This window comes from Myotis lucifugus, unplaced genomic scaffold (genome assembly GCF_000147115.1).
Source record: "Myotis lucifugus unplaced genomic scaffold, Myoluc2.0 scaffold_62, whole genome shotgun sequence".
Classification (NCBI taxonomy): domain Eukaryota; kingdom Metazoa; phylum Chordata; class Mammalia; order Chiroptera; family Vespertilionidae; genus Myotis; species Myotis lucifugus.
This window is the reverse complement of record NW_005871110.1, coordinates 453,594-474,595: the sequence shown is the minus strand read 5'-3', so window position 1 is coordinate 474,595 and position 21,002 is coordinate 453,594. Positions and strand designations below refer to the sequence as shown.

General features: G+C 38.9%; 1 protein-coding gene across 1 annotated transcript in view; it reads left to right on the top strand.

Annotated features, from left to right (window-relative positions):
* Nucleotides 1-221: 221 nt before the first annotated feature.
* Nucleotides 222-21,002, top strand: part of ANK3 (ankyrin 3) — a 202,674-nt gene continuing 181,893 nt past the window's right edge. The window contains exons 1-6 of the mRNA XM_023754603.1: nt 222-330; nt 705-803; nt 1,011-1,109; nt 7,446-7,544; nt 13,487-13,672; nt 15,520-15,618. Coding sequence (XP_023610371.1) covers nt 7,467-7,544; nt 13,487-13,672; nt 15,520-15,618 — 363 coding nt within the window. The 5' untranslated portion in view covers nt 222-330; nt 705-803; nt 1,011-1,109; nt 7,446-7,466. The remainder of the gene's footprint in view (nt 331-704; nt 804-1,010; nt 1,110-7,445; nt 7,545-13,486; nt 13,673-15,519; nt 15,619-21,002) is intronic.

Genomic DNA, 21,002 nt, shown 5'->3' with positions numbered 1-21,002 from the left:
ATGGGTTCAATTCCAGATCACTGCAGTAAAGCCAGTCATAATTTTGCTGGTGGAGGGTCTTGCCTTTAATATGTAAAAAATAAAACTGTGAAATCCAATAAAACGAAGTATGCCTGTAATTCAATTTAAAAATCTTATTCCTTTTAGTTTTCACTATAAACTGAGTAGATACAAACATGCATGTTTAGTTTCATTTTTTCATTAAAACGTTTTTCTCTTTTATTTTAGTCTGATGCCAATGCAAGTTACTTAAGAGCAGCTCGAGCTGGACACGTGGAAAAGGCCCTTGACTACATAAAAAACGGAGTTGACATCAACATTTGCAATCAGGTGAGTTGTGGCTATTGTTGTTGTTGTTGTTGTTTTAATTCCTTAAATCTTTCATTAGATATTACCAAGACTTTCTCTTTTTTGCCAGTTTTTTTCTGTTAAATTTCACCAGCTTGAATTATCAAATTATTCTCTGCTTTGTTAGAGGAGTGCTCAGAAATGTAGGTATGCATCCTTTAACAATTCCTAAAATTTAAAATTTCGTAAGTAGTGATATTAGAACAGCGCACCTAATTTTCAAGTACTTTTATTCCCAGTTCAGGCTTCTACACACAACTGGTTGTTGGTGGGATGTTTTCCCAGAGTTCCTGGTAGACTGTTTACTCCCCTATTTTCCATCTGCTGAGTAAAGCTTTCCCTTCCCTTTTAATCAGAATGGGTTGAATGCGCTCCATCTTGCCTCCAAAGAAGGCCACGTAGAAGTTGTTTCTGAACTGCTAAAGAGAGAAGCCAATGTGGATGCAGCTACAAAGGTGAGTATCACACATTTAATGCTTTTTATGTCACTTGCCAAACTCAATGAGGAGTTAGCTCTCCATAAGAATCAGAGCACGTTTCTCATGAAATACTTGTCAACTCTGTTCTCTTTGAAGAACTTAAAACAGGGGGATTTGATATTTTGTGAACTGTCAGAACAGAGAAAGATGGGAGTGTTGATGTATCTTGCTTTCATCTTACAGAAAGGAAACACAGCATTGCACATAGCATCTTTGGCTGGGCAAGCAGAGGTGGTAAAGGTCTTGGTTACAAATGGAGCCAATGTCAATGCACAATCTCAGGTAAACCGGCAACTCTATTACAAGTGATTTTGTTATAATTGACAAATAATGTTCGTTGGGTCAGGTGCTTGATTGGTTCATATATCCTCTAAGAATACAATACTGAAGAGCTACATTCAATGATTAGTTACATATTGTAGATTTTTGAAATTCATACATTTTCTTATTTGCAATACGTGTGTGAGAAGTAGAGATTTTTTAGTCATCCATCTACATATGACTAGTAGTTATAGACACTAATGTTTAAGGGATATCTGTAATGCACAGTCTTATACTATTTCATGATGCTAGCTCAGGTCCTGTCTCAGTATTTATTAATCACAGAGGAAATGGTGATGCCTATAAATGAAAACATGCTCTTAGAAGTTCAGAATAATATATCAGTGCTTTATCGCATTAAAAAAGGGAAGACACTACTTAATTTCTGTCTCCTAACTAAGGTATCATTGTTAGTCCCTAAAACAGATTATAAAGAAGAAAAAAACAAGCAGAATAAACTTTAAAAGCCCCCAAACTTTAAAATTTCCAGATTCTTTGTAATGGTTAGACACTGATCATTCATTGAATAGGTCCTCCTATAAGTTCTCAGAATCTTGTATGAAATTCTAAGAACACCAGTAGATGATCACTTGATAGACTTTGAGCCTAAAAGAATTAACTTCATTTTATTGGTTAAAAATATAGGTCCTCGTTTTCCAAATTGTTCACTATTTGAGTTTCCAGGGATATGAGGTTGTGTAGGAAAGCAATCATCATAGCACACAAATATTCACTAAGGACCTGACCATTTTTTAAGCTGGTCCCTACTCAGACATTCCTTCTGCTTGGATGCTGACACCTATGTTGGTTTGTCAATCTACCCAGGGTGTTTGATATTGAACAGATTGGTTATAGAACAAGACTGCAAGCTTTGCAAAAGGTGAGACAGGAGTTTATGAGGCCAGGGAGAGAGATGTCGGAGAACTGCTGGGTGTACAGCTAAGCTGTGAGTATGTGGCTTCCTGGCGCTATTAGACCAGGCAGTGTGTGAAGTATTAGGCTGATTTTCTGATAGGTGTTTCAAATGAGAATTATTTTTAAATCAAATGATTAAATGACACAAAGTAATTAGGTGAGGCCTTTGGTTCTCAAATACTTTTTGCAAACAGACTGTCTTCTTGCTTATGCTGTGGGGGGAAAAAGTGAAGTGAAAGATGTCAAGCCCTCAGATAATTTTGTTAGAAATATCACACTTTTTCTCTACAAAAATAGTATTTGGTTTAGTCTTTGTTCATTCTGCAATCTCGTACACAAATGCAGTTATCACCTATGTTTTGTCAAATCATACAAAATTGCTTTTACAATTTCTAGTTTTATCTTTTAAGATAAAGTCTCAAACTTTTTCATTTCCTTTTGATCTCCATTCTGAGTGCACCTGATTTCTCCCCCATTTTCAGTACTGAGTATCTTTGGATATCAGGATCCTCCTCCTGTAGTTCATGGGTCCAGAGAATGGCAGTGGCTTCCCCCCTTGTTACTATGGCCATAGAGGTGATCGCTCTGATGCCGTTAAATATCAGTGTCATGGGAAAGAAACTTCACGGTGCTTTCAACCACATGATTTCTTGTGTATGTGGCCTAACTTCATTCTGGTTCCTTCTGGTCGGACTTGTCTCACCTGGGCCATACCACTTACTCTGATTCCCTAGGAGAGTTCACTTGGAGTGGTAACGCTTTTCCAGAAAGGAATGTTATCATGGTTGAATATTGATAAGTATTGTCATTTGAGAGAGACACAGACCGGCTGACTACAAGAGAAGCATCAGGCGTTGAAACTTTTTTTAAAATGCCCTTATAACTTTTTACTGGGAAGTAACTGGTGGGAAGCTCTGAGATAGTGGAAAAACTCTAATCCATTTCATTTCCTTCCCCCCCACTCCCGCCCCAAGGGAAGAAAAGTAAGCCTCCTTCTTTTAAACATTGCACACATTCTTGACATTCTAGAGCAGCCATAGTTTTAAACCTTCCTCTGCAACGTCTGGGAGAAGCTGCAGGCGAAGGGAAGCCCTAACCAGATTTTATTTCAATTTGTACACATTCTCTGGTGATGATGAAGCGAAGGAAAAGAATACAGGCTGCGAAATTCCTCTTTCCTTGCAGCTGTGTTTGGCCTACAGACCCTGCTCCACAATTCACAGTAGAGCATTCTCCCTTCATCTGGACACCTGTCCCCATATGCCTTCTGAACTGCACTGTTCCGTGGATAGAATAAGTAATGAGATGACCATACAGCGGAATGGAGTTTCCATGTTAATTCCTGGTAGCAACTTTTCAATAGGAACTCTTCTAATGAGCAAGCAGTAATGCCAGGAAATTCCACACATGTGGCAACACATTAAAACATCACAGGAATACTAATATTCAAGAAAGATGGTATTCCTGTCTAAGTGAAATTTTACCCTCTGGGCAATATTTAATAGCCAGTCAGAAATAGTGCAAGGAGAGTCCCTGGCCTTCCTGAAATATAAGAATTTGTCTTACCTTGAAAATAAAAACATTGGACAACATCAAGTTCTGATCTTATAAACTGAGGCTCTGTGGAATAAGAATTTGTAGATATTATTTTGCTCTAATTCTTGTCTTCGCCTTGACCTTAGGTCTTAAGTTAGTTAACTCTTTCTTATATTACCTAACATCCCAAGAATCATTTAGGCCCTCCCTGAGAAAACAATCAGGCTGAATTGTGATTGTTAAGAACTCTCTATGATTAAGTCCTTAATACAAAATTCTGCAAGCATGTGAAACTGCCATGTCAAATGGTATCCCTCACGCTTTTCTCCTTCTCTGTCTTTATTTTATACTATAAGGCACCCAAAGAAGCAAAAAGTCTTATAAAGAAGCAAATAATATATTTTTAAAATATATTTTATTGATTTGTTACAGAGAGGAAGGGAGAGAGATAGAGAGTTAGAAACATCGATGAGAGAGAAACATAGATGAGCTGCCTACTGCACACCTCCTACTAGGGATCTGCCCGCAACCAAGGTACATGCCCTTGACCGGAATCGAACCTGAGACCTTTCAGTCCGCAGGCCGACGCTCTATCCACTGAGCCAAACCGGTTAGGGCAGAAGCAAATAATATTTTATTTTAGCTACCAAAGTATTCTAAATGGACAGGTTTTCATAATGGTGCCAACAAAAAAATAAGGCTCTTTCAGTGAGCCAGTGCCTCCTTAATCTTTATGTATTTTTTTAATATTTCCTATGATGGGGAGATCAGGTCCTGATGAAGTGAAACAATGGGTGTGGTCCAGATAAGCCTCTGACCTCTGATCTGATAGCTCACCTCTATAAGTGCATATTGATCACCATGCCCTTCACACTTTAATTAAGAACAGCTTTTAATGATGTATAAGCCTGAGCCTAGGAAACTAGGATGGATAAGAGAATCTCATGGATGACGTTTCAGCCCTCACTTAAATGACAGGAGGACTTTATTTTATTTTAGTGGGTACTAGGCCGCATGCCTCAGGACTACCCATAAAATTGTAGGTCTTCAGATTTCCATGCTTATAATAATATCAGAATAAACGTTCAGAGCAGAAGGTATTGAAGATTTTGGATAAAATCAGACATTAAAGGACATATTTGTTCAGTATTGAGCTGCTCTGCCTTTTGAGAATGGCCTCGATGATGGCTACAGAAGAGAAAAATGTAAAATTGGGCACCCATATGTTCCTTTTGGGCCGACTCTTTCTTTGGGAAATTTCCTAAGTTAGGAAATTAATATAAAAACAGTGCTGTACTTTTTTCTTAAGAGAAAATTTTTTTTTGAAATCTGACCATTCTCCCAACCTAGGTACTGTCTCACAGAAAATCATTTCATCTGTAGGTTGTTCCATGGCAACGCATTGAAAGCCTTGTCTTACACCTCTTTGTGCTAGAGGGAAATGGTGATGTTTATTCACGGCTCCGTTTTGCTCTGACTCTTGTCTACATCTTATTTCTGAGGAATTCCAGCTCTACACATTGCACTCTTCCACATTGTAAAAAGGGCTGTGGAATGATTTAAAAGTTGTGCCTCTTAAGAATCACTCCTTGAGCTCCAGGTCTGTAAGAATAACATTCCCTAAATCTCAGTGCCTGATTTTAGATTTTCTTCATGGGTCATAAAATGTTTAATTCTGGAAGCTAACCTCAGAACAGTGGATGTACATTGGCCTAGAAGCCAGATCAGTGTTTCTTATGTAATCTTGAACTACAGCAGACCTCTCCCTGACATTGAAAATCCATTGACATAGAATATCTAGTTGATATTTATGTCTGAGAGAATAACATCTATTTTGGACTTTTTTTTCTTTACTACTTTACTCCTAGCCCTGGCCAGTGTGACTCACTTGGTTGGGTGTCATCCCATTCACCAAAAGGTTGCCAGGTCAATTTCCAGTCAGGGCATGTGCCTGGGTTGAGGGCTTGATTCCTGATAGGGGACTTGTAAGAGGCAGCCGATTCATGTTCACTCTCACATCCATGTTCCTCTCTTACCCTTGTCTTCTCCCTTCCCCTCTCTCTGAAAATCAATAAAAAAAACCTTTTTAAAATAACAACAAAAAACAAAAATTCCTAAATACTTTCCATCTGGAAATTTCAGTTGATGAGGAAAGATAGATATGCCAGTAGTTCACTGAGCTATAAGAAAAATCCACACGGTTTTCAGCTGGTGTTTTTATTTTTTTTCCCCTTAATATTGTTAGTTTTTTCTTTTTCCTTGTGCTTTTGATTTTTAAGGAATATTTAAATCAACCATGGATTAAATGATCTTTTATTTCGATCACGTAAGAAAATAAGAAAATAGACAACAATATGATAATGGTAATCTTAATTACATTTCAGTTTTCCTAAACAGTTCTGGGAAGTGTGACAAAGATGCAGCACATAGGCACACGCACATACATACACATGCAGACATACACATACACTGTGTAACAATTACTCCATGTTTCATGCTTAATGCTATTAAACCTTTCATGACAAAACAGAGTAACATGAATCTTCAGTGGTGTTAATAGGTAGATAATTTAAAGGGAAGAAGCTTGAATGCTCTGTCATATTCTACTGCCTCTAATTTTATGTCTCTAATCTTGACCTTGGCAACCATATAACCCAGGTTGTTACAATTATGTGTAACAACTTTTTAACTTCCTAATTCTCAGCTTTAAGCCAAAAAAAAGGCCACCAGAGGTTGAATTATTGATAATGAAGGTAATTATATAGCAATTGATATTTATTATGAGCCTAACCTTTCGAATCACAAAAATTTGAGTAATATCCGATAACATTTTACTTAGAATTTATTTTTATTCTTTGAAAGTGCATAATGTATAAAATAAAATTTCCAGAGCATTCAGTTAAATAGAATTGCATTATGAAAAATTAGTCAAAGAGAATTTATTATAGTTTGGAAAATATTTTGATACGTATATCTTGCAGTAAGATTTTTAAATATTTCAGTATTTCATAGATGTGAAATACATTGGAACAAACACAAATGTTTTTAATAAGAAGCTTTATATATGTGTGGTACACATTTATTTGCTTGAATCTAAGTTTTTTGGCAGTTGGGCACATTTCAGACAAACCTACACACACACATATATATAGAGAGAGAGTGTGTGTATGTGTATGCATGTATATGTATAAATATATATGTATATGTGTATATATATTCTGAACATTAAAATAGTGTCTTTGCAAAAAATGAAAGGAAGTAAACTTGCAAAAATAGACTGCTTATCAAATTCCACTTTAAAATCAAAGTTTACCCTTTTGCAAATTGGTGTTCTTTCCTTTGCTCTGAGATTCCCCATCCATGGTAAGTGTGAAGCCATTTGAAATTAATATAAATTCTTTTCAAGGTAGAAACTATTTCAGATGCTTATTTTTATGTAAAAGTATTACATATTTTATTTAAAATAGATAATGCTCAGGAGGTACAATGATCAAATGTATTTTTCTTCATATCCTTTTGATATCTAGTAAGATTCTTTATTTGTGGTAGGCACTCAAGTGGTTAAATGAATGTACTCTCTTATCTAAAGTGGATATATTAATATTAATTAAACTATTACCTACAAACTACTTTCAAACTGAATTATGAAGTATAATTGTGAATTATATTTATATTATAAATTCATTTACATTATTGTGCTTAGGTGTTTTTAGTATATGTGAATGTCTCCATTAAAGTGTTATTAAATTATGTGTGAGCATTTCCTGAAACCTATATTATTATCGGTACAGTAGAAAAATAGATTGGCTCTAGAAAGCTGCAAACATTTTACTTTTTATTTTGCAGAATGGTTTCACCCCATTGTACATGGCAGCCCAGGAAAACCACCTGGAAGTTGTCAAGTTTCTTCTTGACAATGGTGCCAGCCAGAGCCTAGCCACAGAGGTAAGACACGTGGGTTCTTTCTGTGGGGAAGTTTGCATGTTTATAGGACATTTTGTAACCCTGGAGTTAAAACATTTAACATTTATCTCACTGGTATTTTAATTGCAATTGTATATTAGTGTGTGGGTTCATGCATTGTTATAAAATACATTAGAAAGGCTTTTTTTAATTTTTAAGAATTTTCCATTGCATAGATACACTTTCTGCTCTTAAATGCCTACCCCTACCCTATAATTGAGTTATTGCTTTAATATTTACCTATTGCTTGTGAACACTTTTCTGTTTTTTATCATTTTGCTTTGAAGACAACCACTGATTTGAAATATTTTTGTGGTAGAACGTAAGTTCTGAATCAGTTTTTTTTCCAAGTTTAATTTAGCATAATAATATTTGAGTGTATAGATTTCTAAAATCACCTAATTGGATTAAATTCATACATTCAAACAACACTATTACACATTTATAAGTAATAAATAAAATTGTTTTTTTAAATCTTTGCAGCCCTGAGTAGAAGAGTAATTTTCAAATAAAAAGTTATTTAAGTTATTGGTTCTATCTTAGATAATACATTTCATTTTTAAACTAATTTGGATGGACGATGGCAATGCCTTATGAAGTGTGTCACACAAATCTCTTGCAAATAATGAAGGAACCACATTTGGGTTTTCCGTATTTTTAACAAAATAATTAATTAGGACAGATGATGCAGGCTTATCTCTGTCGTAATACCACTGCCCTTATTTGCATTCAGATGTGCTTCCTGAATGGCACAGGAAACTTAGGAATAAAGGACTCACATATAACCCCACCCCACTTTTGCGATCATGCCTTCTGGAGAAAGCACTAAATAAATGAAGAGGCAGTTCACACAAAAAGAAATACAAATGGCCACAACTGTATGAAAATATCTTACCCTCACTCATCGTCAAAGAAATATGAATTTATTAATCAGATAAAAAAATGAGGTCTATTCTTATACCCATGAGTTGAGGGGAAAACGTGAGGTTGAAGAAACTGAAACTTTCCTACAGTCTTGGCAAAGATGATAGTTTGCTGCACCACTTTTGCAGAACATTTAGCAGTAACTATTAAAAATTAATATTTCACACATTATAATTCAGCAATTCTACTTCTAAGAATTCATATTACAGGTATGTTAGGGGATAAACACGAAATACGAAGTTCAAAATAATTAACACTTTTTTAAAAACTGGAGAGAACCTAAATATGCACCAGTTAGGAAACTTGTTTAACATGACTGTATTACACAAGAAAATACTATTCAGCATTATTAAAAATGAGACAAGACTCATATATATATATATATATATATATATATATATATATCTCCTTAGTGTAACATGACTAGTGGTTGATTCTGAGAATTAGGAGGGTGCCTTACTTTTCATTTTACAGCCTTCAGTACGATTGAGGATTTTTATCATGAGAATGGGTTTTTTAATAATATTATTCTTAACTCTAGTCAAGAAATAACTGCTGAGTTGGTAACAAAGAACAAACATTTGATAGATGTAGGGCAGTGCCTGTCTTCACACCTCAGTAGGTAGCCTGGTTGCGACCCCTCCAGGCCACAGGAGGGCTCTGCCAAGTTGTGCAGGGAGAATGGGACGGGAGCAGACACTGTTGGATAAGAGAAGATCTGTTCCCACTTTTGGATGGAAACTCTAAATAATATAAGTACCCCAATGAAAGTGATTCCACGGTACTTTCTTGTCTGTGAAGGACGGGTAGTATTATTTTCTGACTGCGAAGTATAGGTCAGCAGTATCTCTCTTAGAAGCAAGCGTAAGTCCAACTTCCTGCAAGTAGATCTGAATTACCTTGTTAAGGAATCCTCAATAGCTCACTTAATTCTCTGGCATTTTTTTAAGCTTTCAAGATCCAACTGTAACCAACTTAAAGAAAAATAGTACCTGAGATTCTCAAACCACTAATTCCGTCTTTTGGCAAAGGATATATTTTAAAACATTTTTACTTCTTTATATATTTTTTTTTAATATATTTTATTGATTTTTTACAGAGAGGAAGGGAGAGAGAGAGTTAGAAACATCGATCAGCTGCCTCCTGCACATCTCCTACTGGGGATGTGCCCGCAACCCAGGTACATGCCCTTGACCGGAATCGAACCTGGGACCCTTCAGTCCGCAGGCCGATGCTCTATCCACTGAGCCAAACCGGTTTCGGCTACTTCTTTATATTAACTTAATTTCATGTTAGCTTTTTCAGTGGCTCTAAAAAATGCAATAAATAATTGTTCTAAAAACAAATCACATTTATGTCTTCCTGGGGGTTGCTGGTGCCTCGCTACATAAACAGCAGCTGTCTGATTATCTAGCGATGTTTGAACCTTTGGACTTTCTGTCTTCTTTTGGATTATTGGTATTAGAGTTAAAAAGAACAAGAAATAAGGCACTTTATTCACAAAATGTTTTAAGTGCAATATTCCTCTCATTAACAATAATATTGGTGTCATTTTACAGAAGTCTGTATTTACAGAACAAACAGTAGGGGGCAATTAAAGCATTGTTTAGGTGGCAAAGTTTTAACAGAATCAATTCATTAAATGATATGATATTGTCATTTCTTCAATATATATTTTTTTCACATGCACCTTGCATTTTTGAATCAGGTCTTTGGCATGGCTGCGATTTTCAAACCATTTCTATGTTATTGGGTATTACATATCATATCTGTCCCATATATATCTTCCTTCTTTTTTTATTTTTTTATTATTACTTTTTTGTTAATCCTCACCCAAATATATTTTTCCATTGATTTTTAGAAAGAGTGGAAGGAAAGGAGAGAGAGAAACATTGATTGGTTGCCTCCCACATTTGCCCTGAGCTAGGGCCGGGAATTGAGCCTACAAGGAGGTACGTGCCCTTGACCGGAATTGAACCTGGCAGCCTTCAGTCCACAAACTGACGCGCTATCTACTAAGATGCTCTACCACCTCAATTGCAGTTTATTTTTTTGTGCAAAGTAGTTTTCTTTATGCCTGGGTCCTATGGATTTAAAAATTTATGTCAGTGGAAATGTAGCCATTTCGTTTTTATTTGGAACAGAAGTGGGTTTGGCTCAGTGGATAGAGCATCAGCCCTTGGACTGAAGGGTCCCGGCGGGCATGTACTTCATATCTCGGTTGCAGTCTTATTTGGGAGGCAACCAATGTGTGTGTCTCACATCCATGCTTCTCTCTGTCTGTCTTTCCCCCTCCCTTCCACTTTCTCTAAGAATCAATGGGAAAATATCCTCAGGTGAGGATTAACAAAATAAAAATTTTAAAGTGTATTTTTCTTTTTATTGCAGAAATAATATAATACATAAATGAGAAAGTACAATGAAAAGCAGAAAGAAGAAAAGGCCACTGCTGATTTTCCCTAGAGATAACATTTTGTTTATTCTTCCAGATTTTTTTATACATGTACACAATACACACAGAGTTACTTTATGAAAATGAGATCATATATTTACATATAGATGACTTTTTCCATAACATTAAATTACATTCTGAACTTTCTGTTCTTACATGTAAACCAGTGATCCTGTTTTGGTGACGTCTTGGTTGCAGCCTTTCTCTTTTATCTTACTTACGGCTGCCTGGAACATTATCCTGGTTACATTAATGCTCATCCCTTTCCTCTTTCGGGTCCACTTGGAAGAGTTGAAAGGAGCAGGTGCGACCTCAGCCAGGTCTTGAAGCAATGAGAGTAACATAATTCTTATATGCAGAATGAGGAGGAGGACATTTCAGGGGAGGGAGGGGGGAAATTAACATGAGTTTGGATGCCAGGGTAGGAATGGTCTGTACATCCACAGTCAGCAAGGAGACTGGACAAAAGGATTTAGATGAGTCTGGGCAATATTGTCCCTTCAGGGTTTTAGGGCCAATATTTTCCGCATCCTTGAATATAAACGTGCTGATTTGTATTCAGTCAAATAAATGGTAGGAGGCCTTATCCGTTTTCCAGAAAGGAAAAGAATGAGGAAAAGGATTTTAGAAAGGCCAACAAGACACTAGTTTGCAAGTGACCAGGTTTTCTCTTTCTCCCTTACAAATGCTTTTCTATTACAGTGACCCTTAATTTGTGCCACAAGGACTACAGAATAAAACATCGTGACCCAGTTAAAGTAATAAGTCATTTAATTGCCAATTCTCTAGTAAAAACAATTTTTAAATATTCTCTTGAGTTGTGTGGTAATGAAAGCATTTCAGAAGTAAAATTTGTGAGCCAGTCTCAGAATTTTCCTCTGTGCTATTTATTCTACAGTCAACAACACCAGATCATCCACAAATAAATTAACCACAGAGAAATCTGTAGCTGTCTCCTGTTTGTCAATCCTAGGGCAATACAAAATGTACAAATATTTGTGTGGGAATTTATTCTAGGCATATTTTGCATGGTCCCTGTGTCTTCTCTTTTTATTCAGAGAAGCCAAGAGTCTTTTATGTAGACCTTTCTTACAACAGCAATGATTACAATTTATTAATTCATACGGTCTGATTGAAAACCAGGTGTATGATAGGCAACAAGGGACAGTGATGAACCGGACAAGCATATTCCCCAATTTTAAAATATCAGTGGAATCCAGCAATCCCACTTATGGGAATATATTGTAAGAATCCCGAAATACCAATTGGAAAGAATGCATACGCCCTAGCTCGTTTGGCTCAGTGGATAGAGCGTCCACCCAGACTGAAGGGTCCCGGGTTCAATTCTGGTCAAGGGCACATGCCTGGGTTGTGGGCTCAATCCCCAGTAGGGGGCTTGCAAGAGATAGCCAATCAATGATTCTCCCTCATCATTGATTTTTCTATCTCTCCCTTCCTCTCTGAAATCAATAAAACTATATATATAAAAAAAGAATATATGCACCCCTATGTTCATAGAAGCTTTGTTTACAATAACCAAGATCTGGAAACAGCCCAAATGCCTATCGGTAGATGAATGGGTAAAATATCTGTGGAACATTTACACAATGGAATACTACTCGGCCATAAAAATAAGGAAATGTTACCATTTTAACAGCATGGATGGACCTGTAGAGTATTATACTAAGTGAAATAAGCCACTCAGAGAAAGACAATTATCATATGATCTCACTTATATGTAGAATCTAATGAACCAAATAAACTGATGAACAAAATAGAAACAGAGGCATAGATACCAGTACATGGAGCAGTCTGATAGCTGTCAGAGGGGAGGGAAGGCGGGGGATTGGATTAAAGAAGGTGAAGGGATTAGTCAAAGAACATATATGCATAACCCATGGACACAGACAACAGTGTGGTGATGACCAGAGTGAAGAGAGGGTAGCGACTGGGTGTGGAGGTGGGCAAAGAGGGGGGAAATGGGAACATCTGTAATAGTATAATCAATAAAAATAAAGGGGGGGAAATCAGTGGAGATTTTTATAGCTTACTTAAATTAGTTCCTTTGAAAAATGTGACTGGATTTAACCTGAAATGTTATTGTTTTCACTAAGATTATATTACGGGTATTAAAATTATGGCTTTTTAAGATTCTTTTTAAGTTTTCAAAATTTACTCAATTAATGCACATCACTTTTTAACAGAAAGAAAACCCCATAAAGTTATTGAAATTTTCTTATTTTCCGCTTTGATATATGTATATTTGAAAATGTCTTTTCACATATCCAGGGGTGAGCAAAAGTAGGTTTATAGTTATAATACAAACAAATAATAATTTATAAATAACAATACAAGAAAAAAAACTCTGTGTTTCACGTACTCACGGCTATAAACCTACTTTTGCCAACCCCTATATGTTTACTTGCATGTGTTAGCTTTTGTAACCCTAAACAAAAATTGACCCTTGGTCACTTGATCGCCTTCTTCTTTGTTAATCGAAAAGAAAATATGCATTGGAACCAACCTTGTCCCGTCCATTTATCTACAGGATGGCTTCACGCCGTTGGCAGTGGCTTTGCAACAAGGTCATGATCAAGTGGTGTCCCTCCTGCTAGAAAATGACACTAAAGGCAAAGTGCGGCTTCCGGCTCTTCACATCGCCGCCCGAAAGGATGACACGAAAGCTGCCGCCCTGCTGCTGCAGAATGACCACAACGCAGACGTGGAGTCCAAGGTGAGGCGCCGGGGACGCTCCTCTCCTGCAGCCATCCTGCGTAGGCGCCCCAACTTTCAGATGCTTGGCCTCCCTTTTGGCAAGCTGCTGCCAAACTTGCAACTCCACTGGCAGGGAGAAAAGCACGTGTCCCGGTCAGCCAGTGGAAGCACCTTCCCCTCACCCCCTAAAGCTAGGAAGTCACCCTGGATGCTGCCCTATGCATGCTAACAGGGAGGCCCCCTCAAAATGGATGCATATGAACCTGATGGTTTCCTCCCTCGTAATAGATCTGTCATGTCTTTAACTCTTCAGCGCAAACATCAGAGTGAAAAGTTACAAAATGCTAACAACAGTGTGTGCAGATCATCCTTTGGTTGCTAGCTAAGATGGCAGGAGACACACTGAGTGTCGGCCACCTGCGGAGAGTGTGCCAGCAGCCAGAGTCCTGGCCAGCAATTCCCATTGTCCTGACATGTGTTCCTGGAGAGTCTTGGAAGGAACGAGGCATTTGGAGTAGGCCACCGTGTAGCCCTCCTTCAGTCTAGCTTTCTTTCTGTGCCTTTTGTGCTTCCATCAGAGCTTTCATCCTCATTCCTTAGCTGCCGTGAGCTTTCTGCAGTCCACGTCACCGACAGCGAACTAACCGTTCATTTTTTCCTCCTCTTTGCTTCCCAATGTGTTACCCTAGATGGTGGTGAATAGAACAACAGAGGTACATATCTATATACATGTACATAGAATCTGTATCTGCATCATCGTGTCCCCATCCCTTAGTGCTGCGGCCTCATTTCTTTCCCTTCTTCTTTGCATTGCCTTCTGTAGGCTAGATACCTGCTTTCTACCCCCGCCCCCAAAGGAGCATGTGCTAGAGAAGACAGTAGTTTGGTTACCAGGGCTTTCTGCAGCTGAACCCGGTGTTTGAAAGGAGGAATGAGGAATCCTTGAATCTTAAGGGGATTGCCATAGAGGTGTGTGAGATGAAGCATTTCCAACACTTGAGATGCTTACCAGCTCTACCCAAAGCTGCAGACAACCCTGCCATTCTCTCCTGTAGGACTGATTCTGTAGAGTTCTGCATGACACTTACCCTCAATGGTGTCAGCAAAATGAAAGTGACCTCAGAATGGTACCACCATGACCCACCCTTCCACAGGAGTCAGTGAGCTAGCTAGCATGGCTGCGAAGCTTGCTAACAATTTAGAAATGCATCTAGTTCCTATAAGGTTTTAATCTTTGGGGACTAAGTAAATCGCTGCATGTTTTACCATTTCTTTTTAAGGAAGTAAAATGACCTTGGTAGGAATAATCCAGAAAAATGTGTTCTTGAATAGGCATTTGCTAATAAAGTGACCAACTGGTGGATTCTTTCTAGAATGCAATCACCCACTATACAAGACCATACAGTGCACCTCTTCCCCAAAATTGCTTTTATCTTTATAATTTGATCTTACATTGAATACATAAAACAAATCAAATTTTGGCAAAGAGTATCAATGGACAATTCTGCCATCAATATAGTAAAACAGTTGGTACTAATTGAACTTTCTATGAACTATAAGGATTTTTCTTGTCATCCCTGTTTTAACTTTTGAAACGTTGGCTTCTCTATGTACTGCTACCAGATTCCCAAAACTGCTCAATCTCCGCCCTTGGATCCTTCCTGGCTCTTCCTCTGCCTACGAGTCTGGCGTTTATTTGAAACCCTGTGAGCAATTGGCACTAACCGAAAGAAACCTAGTACAGAATGGAATGCGGACCTCAGCATATTTTGCTTCCTCATTTTTATTTGGGCGGGGCCTTGATCCTGGCATGTCAGACGGGGGCCGGCAGGACTCCGCTGAACGTCTGCTGTTTTCTCCTTGCAGAGTGGCTTCACTCCGCTCCACATAGCGGCTCACTATGGAAACATCAATGTAGCCACGTTGCTGTTAAACCGCGCGGCCGCCGTGGACTTCACTGCAAGGGTAAGAGCGCTGCCCTGGGCGCGCCTTTAAAGCATTTGAAGTGATTCTTAACCTTCCTTTCCCAGCACGAGGAGGAGGTGGAGGCAGGTGGCCTTGCTTTGAAACGGGTGTGGTATTTCCTAGCAGAAAAAATAAACCAAGATGGGGTTGAGGGGTGATAAATACATGTACGCGAATATATGGGAGATGTGGTTCAAGTAATCCTGACTGGAAGCCACCAACCTTCCCGCAAGTTGAAATGTCTGAGACTGGTAGAAATTGGTCACGTGCAGCCACCGGGGCTTTAGGTATCAGGATCTTGACCTTCTGGTTGGGAATGCTCTGGGATATCTGGATGAGGCGCTAACTTGAGAACTCAAATAATAGAAGCCATGTTTTGCTTTTATCTTCTGTCCCCTACAAACTAGCATAGTGAGTAACAAGATTCTGTCACCTGAGTGAGCTCATAGTCCTGGAGAAAGGAATTGGCGTCCTGCGTATCATGGACAGCAATTGGACGCTTGACCAGAGTAACACTGCTCAGAATGTAAAAATCGGCTCAGTGCTAGGCTTACTCCTCAGATACATCATCGTCAGAAGTAGAAATGAAGAAGGAAGCAGATTGGAGCAGTGGCTAAAAGCGTGGCCTCGGGATTCAGTCTCCCTGAGTTCAAATTTGGGCTTTAATTTTCCTCTCTCTGTCCACCAGTTTCCTCCTTTGTAAGATAAAAGAATATGAAGTATAATGTTATATGATAATAAAATATTAGTATCACTCCCCCAGTGGGTCACTGTGAGAATTAAGAACAGAGAGTGTGTGTAAAGCATTTGGCCATGTCTGACATATCACCATCGACAGCAGCAGCAGCACTGATTTTGAACATAACATTTGAAGTATTCGTTTTGCTGAAACCTCACTTGTTTGAGGAGAAACGGAGTTAGATCACATAGGGAGATATAGGGCATAATACTAGTACTAGCAATATCAGTAGCAGTAAACGTAATACTGTCTTGGAAGGAGTTACTGGGTGCAGATGCCCAGCTAAGCATTTTTGCCTCGTTTATTCTTATATCCAGAAAAGTATTACTTATCCCTGTTTTACAGAAGAGGAAACCAAGGCCTAGAGATAAGAAGTAGCTGGTCCAGGATGACAGCTCGAAAATGAGAAAAGGCAGGATTTCAGCCCCCAAACACTTACTCGCTCCCGTGTTTCGTCTCCCATAGGTGACTTTCGGGATTCTTTTTCCTTTTTCTTCTTATAATTTATTAGTCCAATAAAAATTAGTAAGAGCTCAGCTTGCACTAATATGAAAGCTATTTTCTGCCCTATCGTCATCAGCTTGCTAAGAGCCTTCCTGGTTTCAGTGACTCGGGCGTGCCCGTCAGCTCATGTCGCTCTGTTCTTCCTGTATCCGCTGCATCCTTAGGCTTCAGTGGCAGGCAAACCTGAGGGCTAGTTTGACGTTTTGAAGGACAAAGTTAGGCACCTCTTCAAGTCAAGTAAAAAGCAGGCATGTCAATATTTACACTGAGGTTCTTGTCTGTAAGATGCATTGCTCTGGTTTTATTTCTGTAATTCACAGTATGATGAGAACCTCATTAAGTCACATCTTCTAATTGGGACATTTGGAAAATCATGTCAGGGTAGTGTCTGAAGTTTGTCTGTGTGCCACTGGTTCGGAAATGTCCTGATGCTGCAGAAAATAAGAAGAATGGAACAATGTTTAAGCAACATAAGGGGGCAAATTACAGTATTTTCAGCATCAAAGCAATTCCAAAGCATCCATTTACATTGAAACCATGATGTGGTAATTACAAATGATGCTAATGTATCGAGTAAACATCAATGGAGACCTCAGACGAATGTTGTTAAAGTTGCCTGAGTTACCATATAAGATTTAAAATAATCGCATTGTGGTTTTGTTTAAAACATGTTAAAATTCAGACTTGTTACTGGCTTGAAAAGCATTTAGTCCAGTCATGCCTAATCAATGAGGCCTAATAGCATTCTGAGCTGAAGACTGTGGTAGAATTTGATCATCCCTTATAGGCTGCCTGCTCTGTGCTTCCCTCTGTGCTTGGTGATGGATGACTTGCTTTAGAGTATCGGGAAGAACTGGTCTTCGTAAAGAGCTTGAGAAACCCATTTTGGTTCCAAATCTCTAGTAATTCTATTTCATAATAATCCAGCATCTATAGGGTCTGGATTAATATTTTTATTAATCTCCTTTTGGGCATCAGCCTGGTTAATCGCCCTACTACTTGCCCCGTTCAGATCCTAGCCATGTGATGCCCAGCTCACATGGTGATTTTTCTGTGGCATTATTAACTTCGTTTTTCAAGTGGTCCATTTTCACCAAATCGGATTTTATTACCCTCCTCTTGCTTTATCTTTTCCACCTTCTTTCTCCCCCAATACTTTGAAGTATAACTGGGCTAGTTGGGTCATATTCCAGGTCACCACCCTCAGGAATGTAACAGAAATAGCAGGTGAAAAGGTAAGATGCCCTGAACACAGATGAGATCAGATTTTACCTGGCCAGGCCACGGAGGATCTTTAAGCTACATTTGCTAAGAACTGGCTGCAAGTCATGGGCTTCGGGAACCGGGTTTAGATAGACATACTGATTAAATGGTTAGAGAGAAAGCCAACAACAAAGCTACCTTTGTCTGAGGGGCTGTGATTTCTGTTTCCTGGCTGTGACAGATCATGGAAGAGGGGCAGGTGCTGTCTTGTAGTTCTTTGTGGGTGGACGGCATAGCCTAGGGCTGTAGTCGACAAACTGCAGCTCTCCAGCCACATGCAGCTCTTTGGCCCCTTGAGCGTGGCCACGAAGTTTTAATCGCACTGTACGTGCGCGCCCGCACATGGTATTTTGTGGAAGAGCCACACTCAAGGGGCCGCAGTTTGCTGACCACTGGCCTAGGGAATGGCTGTCCTCTAGGAAAAAGAGCTGGAGGACATGGGCAAGGCCACCAGTTGTGAAATAATTTCCTGCATGCAACGGGTATGCATTTCCAAAGCAGACACGAGGCAGAAATAAACACAGTGTGACTAAAGGGAGTATGCAATAAAGCGGATTGCTTTCTGTGCATTTTTGCAGGATTAGCTAATTTATGCAGCAATAAAGCAGATCCTAGCCTATGAAGAAAGTATACCCCTGCGTAGCAATTATGGTAACCGATTTATGCCAAAGGGACCTGTTTATCAACACCTTTCCTTAGATTTTTATTATGATGTCAGTTTTGATTTTTGTGTTGTAATTTTCCTAGGTACATGTAAGCTATCCTGCCTGCTATTTTCTATATTTCCTTCTGGGTTATCCATGAAGACCTGCTCAGCCTCGCGGGTCCGCTGCAGGGAGTTAATGGAGAAGCTGCTGTATGCTGCCATGCAGCGTCAGCATTCTTCATTCTTTGAATTGAATCTGCTGAGGTGGCGTTGACACTGTCTGAATTTATGGGTGACCCTTGCTCTCGACAAATCATTCGAACTCTCTTGGGAAGAGAGGGTAACCAAGGCACACCAGAGCTGCTACTGATTATCATTCCAGGAAGGAGCATTTGTGCACGGGAGCAACTGAAGGCAAATTATATTATGTGGATGCTTGCAACGTCCCTTTTATTGATTGAGGAAGAGAGATTGATATCTTGCTGGCTAAGAGTTTTTTCATCAAATATAATGGACCACCTAACTTAATCTTCACACTTGTCATTGACCTTCCTCTTGTAAAGTATTATTCACCTTCCCATCTGGGGAAGATAATTGAATTTTTAAATTCTTCTGTTGGCCTTGTTTATTTAGTACTTTTTGGTTTGCGTGCTATACCTCGTTTGTTTCCAAAAGGACTTCAGGTAGTGCACAGGTTAAAATATACAAAGTAGGACATGTAAGAATGAAAGCGAAAAAGTGTTTGTTACCAGCCACTGGAATAAACCAGTGAATACAACTAGAGAATAAATTTAGGTCTTAGGGACGTTGATATATGTAATGGAAAGAGAATCATATTAGTTTTTGGGGGCAGGGGAGGAAAACATGGTTATCTATAAAGACAATTTTGTGTGTGTGAAATAACTAAAATATGATTTTTATTATGTGAATTACATAGTTGACAGTATCTTTAATTACTGCACTTCAAAAGGATCAATTCTTACTGCCTCATCCTTTTAATGCTAAATCTCCACCTGTGAAGGCCCCTTGCCGAGGGTGGCTGAGAGATTGAGCTAGGTCAGTGGTTCTCAACCTTCCTAATGCCGCGACCACCTCATGTTGTGGTGACCCCCAATTTCATTGTTACAAATGGAACATAATTAAAGCATAGTGATTAATCACTAAAACAATATGTAATTATATGTGTGTTTTCCGATGGTCTTAGGCGACCCCTGTGAAACCACTGAGCTAGGTGCTTATCTTTATGATGTTTTAATTGTGTGTGATAGAACTTGGCAATGACTACATGGCATGTCCATTGGACTGCCTTTTTCAAACACCAGATGTCTTGAATGAAGTTTTGGCAAGTGCTGGGCCACATTCAGAATTCAATTAAATTACACAAAAGTTTACTTTATTTATTAAATAGTAATTTAATGTTATATTAAAATGAGAGCAGTGTTTTTAGATAGTTTTGACTACTAAGCCTGTTGGTGGAAAAATAAGTGTCAGATGTACATTCTACCCAAAGAAGAGGCCAATATGGTTCAGCATGTGCATGAGCAAAACAGGATCCAGGGATAGACAATATTTGGAGATTTCCTTTTTTTAAAATTTAAATTGTTTATTGTTTAAAGTATTTCATATGTCTCCTTTTCCCCCCACTGACCTCTCCCTGGCCACTCCCACTCCCCAGCACGTGCCCTCACAACCCCCAACTGTGTGTTGGAGATTTCCTTTTTAAGATTAAATTAAAACTAGCAAATAAGCTTCTATTATGAGCTAGACCTGGAGGTTCAGAATTGAGTGACCTGCTGTTCTTACTCTACTAATTTCTTTCATCTCTAAAGTCAACAGTCTCTCCCTGAATTCCCCAAAACAGCAGTTGCCAACCGGTGGTCCGTGAGGTCTGAAAGGTTGGCGACCGCTGCCCCAAAGCATGTCTAAGTCTAGTCTCTAATGCCAAAAGAGGACTTTTCTAAAAACTTAGGGATTGACAGAAAGACAAAGCTGGCAGATTGATTCAGGACAACACTGTCCCCAGAGTCTACAGGCTGTTGACCCCGCCCTCTGGGTACCATCCTCTGGAGCCCCCAAAGGGCACCATGTTGCAAAATCAAGCTCACTCCCCACCAGTGGGAACCGCTTTTACTTTGTCTCTCTTAGCCAGAGTCCAAGCCCCTTAACCTCATCTCTGGGCACAGTGGGAGTGGAAAACCCTGCTTCCTCTTCAACTGAGAAATCTTCAATTTA